Genomic DNA, 18724 nt, shown 5'->3' on the forward strand with positions numbered 1-18724 from the left:
TCCTCTGCTTTTCTCCGGTGTCTCTTAAGTAGGCTGCAGTGGAATCACTCCCAATTTGTGCCAGTTTAAACAAACTATAGCTTTACATTTTGCAAAAGAAAGAGCCGATACAGCCTGCTTCCCAGCCCTCTGTACTTCCCTCTCCTCAGGACTTTTTACAGTTTTCCTTCAGTAGAGGACTTGCCCAATTCTCACTTGCTTGACACAGGCCAAGTATCTTCCTTGGAGTGTGCGAACCACCTATAACGGATAGTCCAAGTCCAAACACTTGCAATGTTTAAAACCTGCCCAAGGGTGCTGTGGGAGAACTGAATGCACACCTTAGTGCCAGCACTTCTTCCACAGGCATCTCTCTTCCAGACTCAGTCTCCACTGTGGCTCCTGAGCTGCAGCCGGGAATGTGACTGTGCCTGTGTTGGAGCCCCTCATTTGGCAATGACAGGCTCCCGTAAATTGTTCATCGGGAAGTACAGCCCCGTGCTTGCCACTCTCGGAGCAGAGCTTGTCACACGACTGTTGCATGGAAGCTGTGTAGTTGCCACCTGTCAACTAAATGATCTGAACACACGTATGCAGAGACAGGAGAACTTTGAATGTAGTTCTCATTAGCAGAGTGTGCGGCGCGTTCTACTGCTAAGCAAACACACCTCCTTGCAGTCCAAGTTGTCTGGGCTGGGATTTCAGAAATGATCAAGTATTTCCGTTTTATTTCCTGCCCCTCCCTCAATCTCACTCCATGTGTCACTGCCTTCCCAGTAAAGGCTTCCCGCTGCTCTGCGAGGAGGAACTCTGCCAGCTCATCCGGCGGGCTGTAAGCCCCCCCCCCGCCTTGTCATTTTAGCTGTACGGGAATGATCTCTTGCTGCTGTCCTCTCTCCAGGTTTCTTTAGCTTATCAGCTATCTCCCTCCTCGCTCCACTCACCTTGCAAGGCTTCTCCATGACAGGTAAGGAAGGCTTAGGAAAGGAATCTGGTTTTATCCAAGCGTGTCCCAGCCAGACGTTCCCCTTAATACACACAGGGTACCACACCCTCCCTTAGTCATGCAATAACTTGATTAGACTTGGCTGTCCTTGTTTGTATCACCTGATTTATACATAGGGTTACAGACCATAGGCTCAGTGGTCTATAGTAACAGAGTTATTAATTGCACAGTGCCAGATGTGTAAGATGTTTTACGCAGAGAGTGAAAGCAGGACAAGGGCGTCTGCCCTGAAATTTCGCAATGCAGACAAAATCCTGGACAGGAATGTTGTTTAGATGAAAATAAAAACCTTTAGGAAACTAATACCTCATCTCAGCTGCAACGCTATTCTGTCCATCGTGTTTAATTAAACCAAAGTCAGGTCAGAGTAAAACACTACCCGTGTCAGATGGCTGCTGTCTGTTCTTACTCTTAACAAATTCCATAGGGAATTTCACCGCTCCTTCAGCATGTGTTACTGCAGCAGACAACACACCCACCTCAGTTTTCTGAAACCTCAGGCTAAATAATCCTGTTCTTACATCCTCACCCTGTTCTCTGTAGGTAAATGTCTTGCTTACGCTTGCTCTGTGGACTGACCTGAAAAATACTTTTCTTTTGTTGGCCTTAAAAGCCATTCTCCAGATTTTTTCAGCATAATTTCATTCTTAACCATCACTTGGATCACGGCCAGCGAGAAACATTCATCACTTAAACTTTACAGCCTCGGACCATCCTCGCCTTCTCCTGCTCTCCCCATGCCCTGCTTATCCTGGTGTCACTAAGGAATGCAGGGCTCATCCCCAGCATTCCTGCAGGCACAGCGGTTTTGTGCAGCATTGAATCAGCCACGGGGAGGGGGCATATGGTTCAGCTCTTTGTGCATCATCCATGCAAAAAGGCTGACAAAAATGCCTGCCTTTACTAAACATTCCCCCTCCCCCCCCCCCAGGTTGCCACTGAAACTCTTAGAAAATTAGAAAAAAGGAAAAGAATAATCTGAAGAAACACAGGGATGTGAGAACAGGCCAAAGTGACTCACAAAGGGGAAATCTCTGCTTCCTGCTACCAGATGATTTCAAAGAAACTGGTGAGAGCAGGCTGCTGTCTGCCCAGGGAAACCTCCACCAATACCTGGGCAGCTGTTTGGGACACAGTACCATAGCGGTAATATTCCAGATGATTAGTTTGCAGCTAGGCAAGGAGCTAGGAAAATACAATGCCTCAAAAACGAGACATCCAAAAAGCAGAAACAAAGGTGGAAAATGAAAATAACAAAAGCTCATTTTCCAAGGGTGCTCTGCTTCTTGCAAGAAGCTCTCTGTAACACTCAAAAACCAAGCACCTCTGCGCAAAGACTCCACCTGGCTTCCACCTTCACTGAGATGAGTGGCCCGCTTGCTAGGCTGCTTTTCCAGGCTGCTTGTCTCAGTCTCCAAAATGAAGTCAGCAAGGTTGAACACATTAAAAGTAAGGCAGCGTTTGGCTCACCAGGTTTGATGGATTCGTTTTTAAAGAGATTAAAAACAATAAAATAACCAATGAAAATGGCCTGTCTGTAAATACTGAGCTAAGAGCAACAAACGCAACACGGGTACTTAATAGTCCAAGGCAAAGTGAGGGCACCTTCCTGCTTCCCGGCTTCCCAAAGAGAAGCTTTGCAGCCAGCAGCTCTGCAAAGCCAGAGGCAAGGCAGGGTTTCCACTGGCCTGGCAGAGACTGGGCTTCTCTCCTATTATAGCAAATTCTTCAGATTTTTTTAACCTGCTTCCATTTGCCCTTTGAACCACAGATCTCTGAAGGTACCTGTTAGCGCGCACATGCCTGGCCTGCACGCTGCCCTAAACCCAGGCCTGGAGCTGCTCCACCAGGGTTAATCTCTGGGATTAGCCCCTCATTTAGGAAACTATTTGTCTTGCCTTCAAGCCGTTCCACACGGGAACAAGGCGTACATCTCGCCCAGCCTCCAAGGGAACCGCAATGGCTCCAGAGAATCTTACTAAAAGACGGTATCTTGTTCTGTGGATGTTCTGGTGTTTTTCAAGGCTCTCTCCCCATGCAGATAATGAACGACATGGTCAATAGATAAGGCCTGTGTACATGCAGACTCAAGGTTTTTGGGAAAGCAAGACCTTTATCTGCACTTTGCCACCAAAGCATACAGGTCTGCGTTGCCTTCACGTCATGGATCTTTTTTGTTGTCCTGACAAATGAAAAGCACTGGCTACTGTTCTTCCTGGAAATTTTAATCATTAATTGTCTTATAATAGCAACTGAACAACTGCCCTTTTGCTTTTACTTTGTAACAATCTCTATTAATTCATCCCTTTCCAGTTCCTAGCTTTACTCTCAGCCCTTGACCAGCCTAACTATTATTTGAATGGTGGGAAATGCTGGGAAACACAACTCAGGGCAGGTCCCTTGGTAGGAGATGCTCTACATCCTCAGTTTTACTTATCCAGCAAAGGATGAGAGAAGGAGCAGTAAGGGAATTCTCCCAAGTCATGCAGTATGGCAGATGCAGAACAGAGAAAACAACCCACGCACAGAGGGACCAGGAGAAGCCTCCCAAGTCTGTCACGCACGGCGTGAAATGCCACAGGCCCTCTCCATCGGCAGAGAGAATTCCTCTCTGCAGGAGCGCCAGGTGAGAGTTTTGCTTTTGACATTTCCCAAGAGCCTCCTTAGAAAAGTCATTTGTCCTGCATGAACATTTCCAGGACTTACTCCCAAGTGCAAGAGTCTTAGAGAGACATATAAACACTTGAAGCCTTTTATTGGCGCCTAGAGAGCAACCAAAGCCCGTGTCAGCAGACAAAGCCTTAGCTTTACATCATCCTGACCTGTCAGCAAAGAAACACAGTAATTCCTCTCCCTTCCCCCCGTCAGTGGAAGACGTGAGAATTGGGACTAAAGACTCTGATCTTTTCCCTTTACCCCCCTCTGCTTAGACAAAGACAGACAGAGCAGCCCTGCCTGAGTGTTGGGAAATAAGAGCCCTCCCACCCACCTCCTGCTTAGGGCCAAGGGAGCGGGAAAGCTGCCTGGAGCCACCCCCTCTCCAGGCAGGGGAAAGCTGGATGCGGGGGAGCGAGCCTGGAACAAACCTCGCCTGCGCTTGTGGGCAGAGCCGCGAGCAGGGAAAGCTGGGAACAGAAAAGAGGCATTTCACGCTCTCGGCTGAGTCACCGAAGTGTATAAAATCAAGGCCAGGCAATCGGAGTCACGCAGAGCAGAGGCACGAGGGATCAGGACTTCTGGACAGGTACGTGCAAGCGGATGCGGTTTAGAGCCAGGGACTAAGATTAAATCTAAAATGGGGATCCAGCAGTTCCATTCCTCCCATCCTCTCCCTACCATGTGCTGGGAATCCAGCAGCCCCGGTGACCAGGAAGCCCTGAGGCTGCTCAGCTCTTGCCCAGTTCCAGATGACAAAAATGACACAGGCAACCAAATTATAATATTTTGCTAGTCCCTACTTTAAACCTGGGATGGCAGCAACAGATGACGGTCTGGGCAAGACCTGGCACCATTCATGGAACAGCAAATAGCTATTAAGGTTTGGAATAAGTCTGAGATATTTCATAGTACATGGGGATTCAGTCACCCGCCTACACTGCAATATATTTTTGGATGAGGAACGAACATTATGATGCCTGGTAGTACAAAAGACAGCTCAGTAAGAAAAGCACTAGTTTTGGGCTGTTGTTAATTCCCTCCTCTAACACAGATTACCTGCGCAACCTCGGACAAGTCATTTAGGACTCTTTTTCTTTTTTTTTTTAAATGCCAAAGACAAAGCCGGAGTGGGACGAGAAGGGAGCACAGGGAGAACTATAACACCGAGTAACATGCTTTTTGGTATCAAGGCCTTTGGGGCCCTATCCCCGTTTCTGACCACTTTCACTGAAACATGGTTCAGAAGCTGCATTTTCAGCACATCCTTTCCCCAGGAGCTGGAGCGTGTAGCCTGTCTGCGGCACCCACCAGCAGCAGGGCCCTAGCCCTGCCACCGCCTGGCGGACAGGCTCCAGTGGGTCAGGAGCAGAGGAGGAGGGCGAGTTTCAAAGTGCAGCTCTCCTGCAGCTTGTCCAGTATAGTACCAACTGGTATTTTTATACTGGAGTAGCACCGTCACTCCCTCATACCCCTCTACTGCACAGAGGCAGCCGAGCAGAGACTCTGGGGAGCCCACCTACTACGCTGCTGCTGTTCTGGGTGCCAGACTGGTACCGAGGGTACCAGCGTGGGAACCAGACATCTGATACAACTTGCTTGCTCTTGGCATGAAAAACTGTAGGTATGCTTAGACTGAGATCGCATGATAGTTCTGTCCCCAAGGGTTCATGTTTACTTAGGCTTAATTACAGAAGAGACATTAATTATCACTTCCACTGTCTGGATGCAATAGGAAAGGACTTAACAAATGTTTCACTTTTAAATAGCTTGCAGCTGCCTGGAGAGATTTAATTTAGCTCTTAATGTTGATGTTTTGTTTTCCCCTCCTTGAAACAAAAATTGAACAGATCTTGCAAGTTCATTGCAAGGCACCTGGGAAAAGAATGTTTTCATCCTTGCTCATCCTCGCTCTGCTGGTGGGGAACACAGCGTCGGGCCCGGTAAGCAGAGCAGAGTCTGCAGCATCCAAGGATGTCACCACCTTTTTCCAGCTGGCTCAGGAAGCCTCTTGGGAGAACGTTAATCTCACCAGCATGTCCTGTGAGGATAGGAAGAACAAGACCTGGATCACCCTGCAGCTGACCAACAGCAGCCTGACAGCTTTCCCCATCTGCCTTCCAGAGGCCCTGGAGACCTTGGATCTCAGCAACAACCTCTTAGAAGAGGTGAACGGCACAGACATAGCAAACCTCCCGCAGCTGCGCAGCCTCTTGCTGAGGCAGAACCATCTCCAGGCAGTTAGATGGGGATCCAAAGCCCTCAGCAGTCTCATCTCCCTAGATTTAAGCTTTAATAAACTGTCATCTGTGCCACCATGCCACAGCTCCGCCCTGCCTAACTTGAGGTTTTTGTCCCTGGCTGGAAATCCACTGATTGAAATCCAGCCGCTGGCTTTTTCCTGTTACCCTCAGCTACAGTTCCTGAACCTTTCTGCAACGCTGCTCGGACAGGATGACAGCAGAGGAATTGAGGAGTCTGCTTTTGCCATCAGTGCATCTCCCAGTGAGGCCACAAACAGGCTTGGAAACACCATCAACATGCTTGATCTGAGTGGGACCTTTCTTGAGAAAAGTAAGTTTCTGAATTTCCCACTGTGAACATGGGGCTTGATCAGGCTGGGGGGGAGCAGAAGCCTTGCTGGGACGATGGCTCCCATCCTGGCTGAGCCCGAGGTGGAGGGGGAACACCCCACACCGAAAGCTGCAAACAGCTGGTCCAAGCGTGCAAGGCTCTCTCCAGCCGTGATGCAACAGCTGGGGGGAAACCCGCTGCAGACCAGACTCACGAAGGAAGGGCAGAGAGCAGACACCATCAAACAGGACTGTTTGTCCCACTGTAGTCCCCCACCTCTGTCCTAATTCCAGTGTCAACCCCGAGATTAGCTCTGGGACACGCGGAAGGAAATTCATTTCTCTTTCCAGACACGCTGCTGAAAGCTTTCTCTGTCTATCACCACAGTTATGTTCTGCTTTATACCACTGCAATGAAGTTGCACAGAGAGGGGCTTTTTGTGTCAACCACAACCAGCCAAATACTTCCGCACAGGGGAGACAATCCCTGCCCTGAGCAATTTACAGCATGATTTTCTTCTTTTGTCTGCCTCCCCTGCCAGCCTCAGTTTATAACTGAGGTGCTGGGACAGACAGATGTTAGATGCCTTGCCCAGCTGCTCTCAACCTGGGGCAGAGCCAGGACCTTAGGGACTCCTCAAACCAGAGGTTTCACCTCAACTCACATTTAACAGATACACCACCAAATTTCCTCCCTGGATTTGCCTAATCCCTCTCGTGGTAGCAAGTTACACAATTCAGGCATGACATGGAAAGGTGCCTTTTTGTAAGACCTGTTCTTTCGGATTCATGCCTCTCAGTTCTCTTTCCTGTGCTAGAAGTAAGTTACTTGCCTTTCTCACACCAGTTACGACTTTGTAGACCTCTCTAATCTCCCGCCACCCATCACTTCTCTGAGCAGAGAAATCCTTGTTCATTTAATCTCACTTAATAGGAAAGCTATACCATTATCTCTTATCAGCTTTATTGCCCTTCTATCTTCCCTTCTTTTCCTCTGCCCTATGACAGCATGAGCTGCAGGTAGTATTACAAAAATGTGATTGCCACAGGTGTTTATACACTGGTGTATTAATGTTTGTTCTATTCCTTTCCCAAAGAGAATAGCTGCAGAAGACCACAGAATATTTTACAACTCTATGAATAAAAAACTTTTTTCTAGGCAGAAATCCCCAGCCATGTTCTATTTAGGCAACAGGTATAAATCTTTTTTCTGCTTCAGTTCAACCAGAGTGGACCAGAGACTTGACCAATCTCAGATCACTTCACCTGACAAAGATGTCACGATTAAGAAGTCTTGATACTGACTTCTTCAAGTCCATGCCTGGTCTCCGAGAGCTGAACTGTCAAGACTCCCGCTCACTGGGTTTTGTGAGGACAGAGATGTTTGACAGTGCTCCTCATCTGAGCCATCTCTCGTTTGAAAAGTGAGTTGTCTTCTTTTTCGTTCTTCCTCATGTAACGTTGCCTTTGCCTCACAGCACCATGGTGCCTGGGAGCCAATTTTTATGCAGAGTTTGCTTGTTACCAAATATTTAGGAAGGAGGTGTGGGATTGCATGCCATGGAGAAACACGCTGTCTCATACTCAGATATGCCATGTAAAGCCTGTGATGTAGACCTGATACAGCAAAAGAGCTGATACAGCCCAAAGAGGTGGCATGAGACTCATAGCACAGTTAGTGGTTGCTTGAGATCGCATCCATCATGCTCCCATTAGATTAACATAGATCCACTGAAGCCCACTTGCGATACAGACCATGCTGCCAACAGCTACAATGGCAATGTCTCACCAGAGGAGAAGCGGGTTGCTGGAGATTCCTTGCTCTACAAAGGATGAATGCTGACAGTTTCCTAAAATCTGCAGTCAAAAATCCTGTCGCTCACACTTTTAGTGTGAGAGATTAATCTAGTTCCTAGCTCAGCATTAGTAAAAGCAATGGCTTAGTCCTTATTCCAGGGGTAACAGCTCAGTGTGATTTACTTGATGTGTTACACACCTGTTGAAATACTAAGGGAAACAAAAGTCTGAAAGTGATTTATCAGAATAAAAGGAGGTAAACTGCACATAGAACAGTCAGTATAAAGGAAAAGTGTTCTATAATATAGGCCCAGATTATAAGCATATCAGAAAACAAATACTAGAGCACTGGCTGTGCTCTAGGAACCAGTTTCAGGAAAATAAACCCATTCAAGCAAAAAAACCCCACCGAATTCCATTCCCCACTAGATTGCCACACTGAATTTACACAGCACTTTACAATACCTGCAGGAATACCAGTTCAAAGTGCTAAAAATCAGGACCCAAACAAAGGAGTAGCCGTTAAAGTCATAGAGAGCCGTTAAAGACAAAAGAGAGCATCATCTGAGCACTCAGACTGCAGGGAGGTCACATTATCACACTCTTTGTGCAGCTAGGACAGCTTAACAGTAAAGGCAAGCAAGGTCTTCCTGTATTAGTCATTTGACTTTAGTAGGTGAGAGTCTATATTATGAAAAAGGCAATTAACATGAAGAGGATGATTAGCATAGAGAAAGTCAAGCCATTACGAGCAGCCTGAGAAAGAAGCTAGAGAAATGGTATAGTATAAAAGTGTAGCTGAATGCACAACGGCAGAAAAGAGATGATCTTTCACAGAAACGCTAGCTCCTTTCCCTTCCAGTTGCCATCTCTAAAGGTGTTATCCCCTTACAATGCTTTTGTTACGATTTAACACACAGCAGCTACACTGTGCAGATTAAGAGAGATGGGCAGGGATTAGCCTGGCCTTTAAAGTGCAGAATGGTGGTGTTGATAACTAGCTACTTCCAAGAGAACTGGGAACAGTGCTTTGTGTTTTATACAGCTCGGATACTAAGCACGCTCCAGTCCTTGGAAGGTAGCTCAGCGCTTGCTAATTATTGCATTTGTCATCTTGTAGCTGTAACCTGAGTTCCTTTAATCCTTGGAATATCAATTCATCGGATAGCATCATCATCAACTTGTATGGAAATCCTCTGTTATGCGACTGCCAGCTCTCCTGGCTGCTCTCCAAGCCCAAGAAAGTCGTGCTGCAAAAGTAAGTGCGTTTGAGATAAACTAATGCTCTTCAGACATAACTTAAATGCGTAAGTCATTTGGCGACCAAACATTCACTACCATCTAAGTTATTCAAAGTCCTTGTGAGTTCTTCCCTTCCACAAGAGGTAGAAATGCAAAATAAAGTCCCCTGCAGGGACAAAGCATGGCTGAATTATACTTGAATGTGGACACATACACCTAGAACAGTATTAAGTGTTATTAGCTGTGGATTCTACTTTAAGATAAGAATAGCTTATTTCCTCTCTATTTCGGTTCATATTTCTCTATTAGCTGGAGATAAAAACGGGCTGCCTTGGTGGCCTTGATGGGCCAGCACTGGAGCAGGAACTGGAAGACTTTGCAAGAACTTTAGCAAGTTATTTCCTCCTTGCCTTTGCATTCCCAAAGCCTACATCAGCACAGGCAGTCAACAAAAGCCCTTGCAAATAGCACCATTTGTCACCTATTGTCTTCATGCTCTCCTACAGTTTAACAGACTAATTAAAATAGGCTGTAGTTAAAAGAAGTACTTTGCATATGTATGATCTCTCCTCCTTTTGAAAGGCCACCAAGAAGATTTGTCATCCGAAGAGAGCAGGGAAGTAGATTACAAAAAGTAGGTTGTTTCTCATCAGGATGGGTTTAGCAGTTGCATTCTTTACAAAAACATGCAACGACTGAGTAAAGAACTCAAGCTTAGTCATTTAAAAGCACATCCTGTGTCAGCACAGCTCCAGCTGCCTAAACCAGCTGGCTTAAGGATCTTGGGGACCCTGCTACATCTCTCTGGATGTGTTCCCCTCTTAGTGTGGCATTAAAGTCTGACCCTTTACAACAAGTTGCCTTGAACCCTGACACTCATGCTAAGGTTCACAGTCCTTGCACCAAAGGATGCTTCCTCTCAGGCAAAAGATATTCCTGCACCTTACAAAAACAAAAAGGCAGTCAGCTAAGTTCCCAGTGCTGTGGAAAGCCATCTGTCAAGCACAGGACTATTGTTAAGACAATGTAGCTTTGGTTTGGGTTCCATGAAGGCTGTTTTTGGACAGCAGGTTGCCAATTCCAATCCAAGCAGCTTTAAAGGAACCTGTAATGATCTTCTGGATCTTGTTTGTTCTAACTTGTCCCTTCTGCAGGGCTTGGGAGACATTTTGCAACACATCCCAGGAAGATTGGGGCAGACCTTCAACATCTTTTTCGCTGCTAGAGCTCTATGATAAATGCCAGTCTGAGAGAAACATTACGCTGCCTGATTCAAAAACACCCTCTCCTGAACATGATGCTTTCAGCCAGACCAGTTACGATGCCACTACTGTACTAACAACAACAGCCTCTGCTCCGCTAACCAAAGACACTTATACCAGCTCCATCATTCAGAGGAATGTAATGAGCACGACGGGAGCCAACCCCACTGAGATGATGCTGACAAAGGCCAACAGCTACTCCCACAAAGAGGAGGCAGTTTCCGAATCCACCAGCAATTCCCCTTCCTTCAGGTCCATAACCACCTCCCCGGGTTTTCTGCAAGAGCTCTATAGTCAGTCCTCAGATTATGGCTCCACGAGTCAAACTGAAACAGATCAGCTAAAGGGAGAGCTCAGAACAACCGATGCGACGTTTCCCCAGGAAGGCCCATTGAACCAGTCCACTAGTCATTATTCTACTCAAGCAACAGGAAAGCCCACTGCCACTCACCATTATATCCACTCCTCGGCCACTCACGCTGGGGAAGGTACACCACAAACGAGCCTACCACAGCTGAACTCCACGAGGACCAATGCTCAGTCAGAGCCTGCATCCGCCAGACCACTGATACAATATGTAGATGACTACGATTATGATGAACAGTCAACGGAACCACCGGTGCAACTGGCATACACCACCTGTGACTACAACCCTTGCAGGCACCTTCAGAAGCCGTGCAGGGAACTGCAAAGTGCATCCCAATGTCTATGTCCTGGCACGTCACGGGAAGATGAAGTTCCAGATCCGCCAAGGCTCAGAGAGGTGTCTGAAGTTACAGACAGCTCTGCACAGATACGCTGGTGCGCCCCAAATTCAGTTGTTCACACCTATGAGCTGATGCTTCATGCCCAAGGCAATGAGGACAGACAGTTTGTCCTGGACAATATTTATTCCACAGCAAGGCAGTACACTCTGTATAATCTATCACCATACACCACTTACCACATTTGCGTGACTGCTTCGAACAAAGCAGGGTCAAGCCAGACAGCAAGACAGGGGATTCCAGGTAATTCGTGCACCAGATTTAAAACAAAGCCCAGCTACAAGTCTGTCTTTGCTGCTCTGTCTGCAGCAAGCGGACTCTTTCTCATTTCCACTATCATTTTATCTGTGTGCCTGTGTAAGGCATGTAAAAAGCCTCAGAGTGAGCAATATGGTACACACTTAGTCTCTTACAAGAACCCAGCATTTGATTATCCATTAAAACTACAAACCACTAATTAGGTCTAGGTGATTGTTCTAGACATCCAAAACTCACTGTCTCTATCACCTTGGTATGTTTTCATGAGACTCTCAAACTGTCCTTCAGCTAAACTATGAAACATCAGACTTCATAGCCCTTATGTTTCTAAGGGAGAGAAAAAACACACACAAAAAGAAAAACTAATAATGAAGGTAGTCAAATAGAAAAAAAGCCTTTGGACTCTTGTTCATGTGCTAAACAGCAGCAAACCTGGACACTAACCTTGAAAAGTTGTTTTTATAATCACCTACAAATACACTGGCATACATTTCACACAGCGAGAGGCTGCCTTGCCAGCTGCCTGCCTCCAGTATCTCTCACAGATACAGTCTGCTGAAAGCAGTGATCCAAGATGCATCTAGCTAAGCAAGATAGACTCTGCTTTTATTCACATAAGTGAAGCTGAGTTTTCAGTTTCTTCTAATGTCCATATAAAGGTATTATCCAAAAAGAAAGCATTACTGGAAGGTGTGAGAGAAAGGTCTCCATGGGCTCCGTGGCAAGGTGGTGTGCAGATCTAACTCCATTAAATAACTCCGGTCACTGCAACTGCGCGGCCCAACTTCAGTTCAGGAAAAAGAAACATGAAGATTAATTGTAAAAATGGACAGCGCAGGATCCTTAGGGCAGGGATAATTGTTTTGTTCTGACTTTGTGTGATGCTTTCCACAACTGAGGCTCCTGAGTGCTCCCACAATACCAATTTGCAGGCAGCGGGGAGTTTGCAGTATGGCAGTAACCCACAGAAGGGGAGAGCACGTTAGCATTTGCTTCACAATTGGTGTTAAGCAGAGATGATTGCTCAGTCCCATCTACAGATTTACCAGGCTGATTATTTACCTCATACAGAGGCAAAGAGCCAAGTAATGAAACGATCTAATGACTATGTTGCTGAGACTTGAAAAACTGAAATCCCATCTACTAGCAGCAGACAGTTATGCCAACATTTTTCAAATGTACTTTTGGGCGCTAATTTCTGCTACAAAAATAGTAAGAGACACTGAGAGTCCCGGTTCTTCAGCAGCTTTTAGCTTGCCATTAAAATTCAGAGACGTTTGTGTAAGGGGAGGCATTCATCCCGATCAAATACCACCTATTCAGAGACCCACAGGTTTATGTGTTTCTGCTGCTATATACTGCTGTGGCTGTATAGATACAATATGTAAAATCCTCCCAGATCTCAGAAAGTGAAAGGTGCTATACAGTGTAAAAGAGTCTCTCTTCTGTTCAATTTTTTTTAATACTTCCAATATTAATGGAAATAAAAGCTACAGAGTTGAGTTCTTGTTCTTTGCTAAATATCTAGATCTTTGTGTTGTCTTTACCATCTACAACATTTAGCCTGAGAAATTAACTCAAACATTTTGTTGTTTTGGAACAAACTTTCAGCATATAGTAAAGTAGTGTTTTTATTATGGTAAATTTGTGTTATCTGATGTCATAAGAGCTTTCATTTTGTACGTGCACAAGGTGGCCCATGCTGTCCTCCCCTCTACTGGCTTGCAGTCCTTTCATGCAAGTTTGTCCTTTCCCCTACACCAGTGCTGGCAATGACACCATCAGTGGACACTGCAAATTCCTGCCGTGCCTGTCTGGAGCTTGGCTGAGCCCCATGACTCAAAACTCACAATAGAGGAGAACTCCAAATGAAAAAGCTGGGATGGCATCACCTTTCACTTTGAAAATCTCTTTCACATTCTGGTAGTTCAGACCTTTCTTTGTTTGGACTTAGCTTCTCATATTTATTTCCAGCCTGTTTTTTTCCTGCGTTTTCTGGAAGGTGTAGTGAACAGGCGCAGATGATAATTTTAATTTCATTTGAAGTGAGCAGGAACCTTCAATCTTTGACTCATGTTATTCCAAAGTGGGGCAGAGATCATATCCCTTGTGTTTGTACAACATAGCCCTAAGAGACCTTGACTGGGGTCTTTGGTATTACCAGCAACACAAACAAAGTGGAGCAGAATAAAAGATTTGTGAATAGAAATTTATACAGTCTTGAAGATTAGCTCTAGAGGAGGAAGACACAAAATGACACTGCAACTGAAAATAACAATTGTTCCAGCTTAACTATGAGTTAGTCAAAAGCAACAAGACATTATTTAAAATGAGATTTTGAGAGGATATGTCTAACTACCCTTTGCAGCATTTTAAGTCATAATGGATGTAACACCTAACTAGAAAGCTACAAAGCTAAGCAGATCTGCCAGTAACAGGATTTGACTTTCATGCAGTCAGTGGCCAGGGGACGCTCCAACCTGACACTACCTGGAAGCGCCACCTCATGCCAACCTCCATTCTCTGGAACCTTTCCCCACTGTGAGATGCAGGTTTATCACAATCGATTTTCCCAACCAATTTTTACCCAGCCTCTCATGACTTTTCACAGGTCTCACACATTGCCTTCAAGCCAAGGCAACACGTCAGAGCCTTCCATTCTTTAAAAGTGCCCTGCCAGGGAGCCAAACAAATAAATAAGTCTCACTTCCAAGTCCCCCACTTGCTCCAACTTAAAGTAACCCTCAACAGCCCAGATGAAACTGATGAACCGTCCTGAAGCACAGATCCCCCAGCCAGGGGTAGTGCCTCTCTCTTACCCAACCACACACTAACCTTTCAGAAGTGGGATGTAAGAGATTTACCAGCAAGATTCAAAACATGGGATTTTTATTTATCGACACCTATGGTAAGTATCAGTGCTTCAGGTGCAGAAGTTCAGGGATTTTTCCCCACTACTTCTTTATAGTTTCACCAGCGTTTATTTTACTAATGACCAACTTTACTTTGCTGTCATTTTTGCCTCTATTTGGATCAGTGCTTCTCTTGCTTCACTTTTTCCTGGTATTTGTGCTAAGCTACAAACACTCTTCCTTGGATATATTATGTATACACTCTGAAATAATTTTCAAGTTACAAAAGCTAATAGCTTTATTCTGCTGTACTTCAAAAATTCCAGCTTGGATAAAAAAGTCCTCCCCTGTATTCCCACCCAGAACCTGCATGTTTTGTAAATAGCTGCTGCAGCCCAAAAACGGGAAAAATGACAGTTATTCAAAAAGGACAACTTACCCTTGAGTAAGTCATAATATTTTCAAAGTAAGTATTCAAGTGAAAAACCGTTCTTTGAAAGCACTGCCTCTTGCTAGTTATTAAAGCTGATGTATACTTCTAGCTGCACCTACTGATTTAGAAAGTAAACCCTAAAAAGCAAGCAGTATTTTAACCAATAGGGTAAAGTTAGCCTTTCTGGCTTCTACATCATCCAAGTACAACTGCGGAAAAAAATTACTATCACCCCCATTCCCCAATCTCAAAACCCAGAGCTGTCTGTCAGTCTTGTAAACACAACTAGTAACCAGTTTGGAGGTTTCCTGTATTTTCATTACTGTGGATCGACAGAAGCGGCGGAGACAGCTCTCACAGCGCTGCTTGGGATTGGGGCAGGGAGGAGAGCAACCAGGGAGCTAAACGGAAACCTTCCCACCCACACATAAAGCCATGTTAGAAAGTTGCCCAGCTCTGCTCTGCATGGTTGTTCCTCCTCCTCCTCTTCCTGTTTGCACCCGACAGCAAATCCTGTTTGTACCTCCAATTGCAAAGACATCAACCTTTGGCAGTGTGACTGGGATACCCATACATCTCTGAAACAATTTTAAAAGCTAACAAAAGCCAACCCGTTAAGAAAAAAAATAAACAACCAAATTAATAAACCACTTACTGTTTCACAGTTCAACTTGTCCTGATTCTCCATGAGAGGAAGATCCCTTGGGGGAAGCGCAGAGAGCATTTAAATAGGTTTTTCAAAGAACTTGTGTAATTTTTTTTTCCTGGGTTTTCTTCCTAAGAAGAAAATGTTATCTGCATTCCTAAGAACCTTCTCCATTCACTTGTCAATGTTTTTCTTCTTTCTACAGGACCAAGTTCAAGCAAAGGAAGTCCAAAATAGCCAACAGTGCCTGTGGGTGCATCCCTTGAGTGTCATGACAGAAGCGCATGCTGCTCCATCTCTAACTCAGCATTTGAAAATCAGTCACTAGGTCTCATGGAGTCTCCCAGCAGAAACACTGGGAAAAAGAGCTAATCCGTGAAAAGGCACGTGATGGTTGATCCGTGGTGGTTGGACTCGATGATCCCAAGGGTCTTTTCCAACCTAAATGATTCTATGATTCTAAGGCGCTGATCTGTGAAAAGGCCTCCACAGGAAAAAAACCCAGCTCTTGAAGGGCCAGAACCCACGCAGGCAAAGGCGTCGCTGGCTGAGAGGGAACAGAGAGGGACAACCTTGCCTTTGGTGCTACAAATGCCATTTGGAGAAGCAGTCACCGAGAGGCCTGTCCTGGGCAGCAGAAGCAGGTGGGTGGGTGCCCAGAGCAGCAGGACGAGGTGCTTCGCCCTCATCCGCCTCAGTGACAAGAAGGGAGCCTGCCTTTGAGAGCTGTCCCTGGCCAGAGGCGAGAGAGGCATTTAACGGGCCTGCTGGGAGACGATGCAGCCCAAGGCAGGGAGCTCACATCATACCACTGGCTTTATCAGCCTCTCTGTGGAAGGATGTGAAAAATTAAACCATGCTGCTCACTCGGCAAGCACTGCCCTGGCACAGACGTACTCCTCCGCAGCGGTCTCCGGAAAAATGCATTCATGTGTTGCTAGAAGCAAGCATGCTCTGAAGGTTCAGGATCTTGCTTGTCAAGAAGCATAGGATTTGCACTTTACCTGTGAAATACAGAGATATTTATCACAAGCGCGAACATGTTTCATGTTTGCGGAAACAGATATTCATAAAAGAACATGTTCAAACTCCTGGTACTTTTTCTTTTCATCAGCTGTCCAAAGTATGCAGAGTTTGTTCTGAAGCAGGGCAATATATTACAACAGTAATTCCAACCTCTTTAAAAAGTAATCCAGCAGGACAACAAATAACAATATTCTTTTGAAATACACTCGGGAAACAATCCCTTACAGCAAGGCTGGTGTTCTGCTGTCATCTAGAGGGAGAGGGTGGAATCATCTCCCCAGGTACTTTCCCACATGGAAATACTCATTCTTTCACCTAAGAACTTCAGCTTGCACCCTACAGACCAAGCTCTCTAACTTGCACTACCCGTGTGCTCACCCGTGCGTGTCAGTGTATCCTTACCTATTACCATTAATACCTATCACCATTATTAACATTTGTTAACATTAGATGGGAAGGAAAGCAGAAGGGCTTACAATTAACAGCAGCAACAGTCCCACAGACTGTTACTCAGCAGCTGATCCATCCCTAATTCTCTTTGTAGCCTTATGACCGGGAATTTCTCTGCCAACTTGACACTGCTACGGAAAAATATAAACTTAAGAGCAAGTAATAATCAGATTACTGTCTGGGAAAAAAACTGGTAAATCAATCTACAAGTGCAATAAGATTTTTTAAAATATTGTAGATTTTGGAAACACATCAGATCACATTCATTGCACTTACACAAAAAAAAGGCAAGAATGGTTGTTTTTTTGATTCAGCACAGATAAAGATCAGCAACAGTTAAGTGTGTTTACATTATCTGATATCTTGAATTTCATTTTGCATATAATATTATGTGGAATACTACAATAATTGGATGGGGATCTTCTAAGCAACTCTTATCTGCTTCAAAAAAACACTGATGATTCAACTGATGCTTGTGGATTATGCAGATGCAGGGCACGGCGTCTCTGCAGCGTCTGGTTACTCAGCACACGAACAGATCGGTGCTCTGGGCCCACTGATATGCATAATTGATCTGCCCATCTGCAAAATGTAGGTTTTTGCATGCCCCAGCTATGGCACCTCTGAAGAGTTCAGGGGCTGCCAAGAAAGCATGAACTAAATCATCTCCATTTTCACTGCTAGAGTTGACCAACCCATAACTGCAAGCTGACATTTCCCATGCCACCATACATTTTTAAGAGTGCTTTGACAATGCAGCTACCTTTAAAGTACCATCTTCAAAAAAAAAGGTCTGAATCCGTAAGAACCCCTTATACCAAATTCTTCACAGGATTAGCAATGTTTACCCTACTGTCTTAGCAGAGCAAAATCATCATAAATAGGGTGGTTTTATTCTCTTCCAAACCACAGTGCAGCATTGTATTTTGCGCTGCTACCTAATCCTCACACTTCAGTGCTGGATGACATTATCTACTAGTACACGTAAGAAGATAATACTTGTACGGCAATTTGTGTATTTCCCAACATATTACAACAGTACATATCCTTCCTTAATGGGTGAGCAGACTTTTCAACTGCTTATCACGACTCTCAGATTATATTTTTTAAAAGAACACAATGGAGGAAAGAACCTCAGAAAATTCTAACAAGAAATGGAGGGAGCGTGAGGAAAGGAGTAAAAAGTCTTCACAATACATAGTCCATCGGATATACCCAGAGCAGGAGAGAACCGAAGCAAATCAAAAGAAATCAAGTAAAAGAATCCCAAGAAAAATCCATAAAACAGGATCCCTCATTCCCTGTCTCCTCCAGAAGGTGGAAGCAGCGATGCAGCTATCCCTGCCACGCAGGGGGGCACAGCTATCCCTGCCACGCAGGGCTCTAACCAGGGCACAGCGCTCAGACACCAACAGCCATAACCTCCGGGATGAAACTCCAGACAGAAGGAAAAAAAAACCAAACAAACCCAAAAAACCGAAAATCACACTCCGCACTAGGTAGAGACTTCCTTCTTCTTTGAAAAACTAAAATCTACTTGCTGCGCAAAATATTTTGTGCTGGGAAGGCACGAGTATTACACTTATTAAATGTTTAGAAACTACTGGCTCTTATCAGAGCATGATTAAGTAATGGTAATTAACTTATCTAAGGCCATTAGGTGAAATGATGTCACCCTGTCTTTGGCAATCATTCCTTATGCTGTCATCACTACTGCCTTGAGAATACTCAGCGAGTTATCTCCAGGAAAAAAGAAAAAAAGAGCCTATATGAAACTTATG

General features: G+C 45.0%; 1 protein-coding gene across 2 annotated transcripts; it reads left to right on the forward strand.

Moving 5' to 3' along the window:
- Positions 1 to 4092: 4092 nt before the first annotated feature.
- LRRN4 (leucine rich repeat neuronal 4) lies at positions 4093 to 16721 on the forward strand. Of its 2 annotated transcripts, XM_074578507.1 has the most exons (6): positions 4093 to 4229; positions 5491 to 6214; positions 7433 to 7637; positions 9131 to 9268; positions 10407 to 11521; positions 15673 to 16721. In XM_074578507.1, exons 2-6 carry the CDS (start codon positions 5527 to 5529, stop codon positions 15702 to 15704), a joined length of 2178 nt encoding a protein of 725 aa, XP_074434608.1. In that variant the 5' UTR covers positions 4093 to 4229; positions 5491 to 5526; the 3' UTR covers positions 15705 to 16721. The 2 variants fall into 2 exon arrangements, with proteins under 2 accessions (XP_074434608.1, XP_074434607.1); XM_074578506.1 differs by lacking the exon at positions 15673 to 16721 and having other exon boundaries at positions 10407 to 13038.
- The last annotated feature ends 2003 nt before the right edge of the window (positions 16722 to 18724 follow it).

The sequence above is a fragment of the Larus michahellis genome, chromosome 3, assembly GCF_964199755.1.
Source record: "Larus michahellis chromosome 3, bLarMic1.1, whole genome shotgun sequence".
Taxonomy (NCBI): Eukaryota; Metazoa; Chordata; class Aves; order Charadriiformes; family Laridae; genus Larus; species Larus michahellis.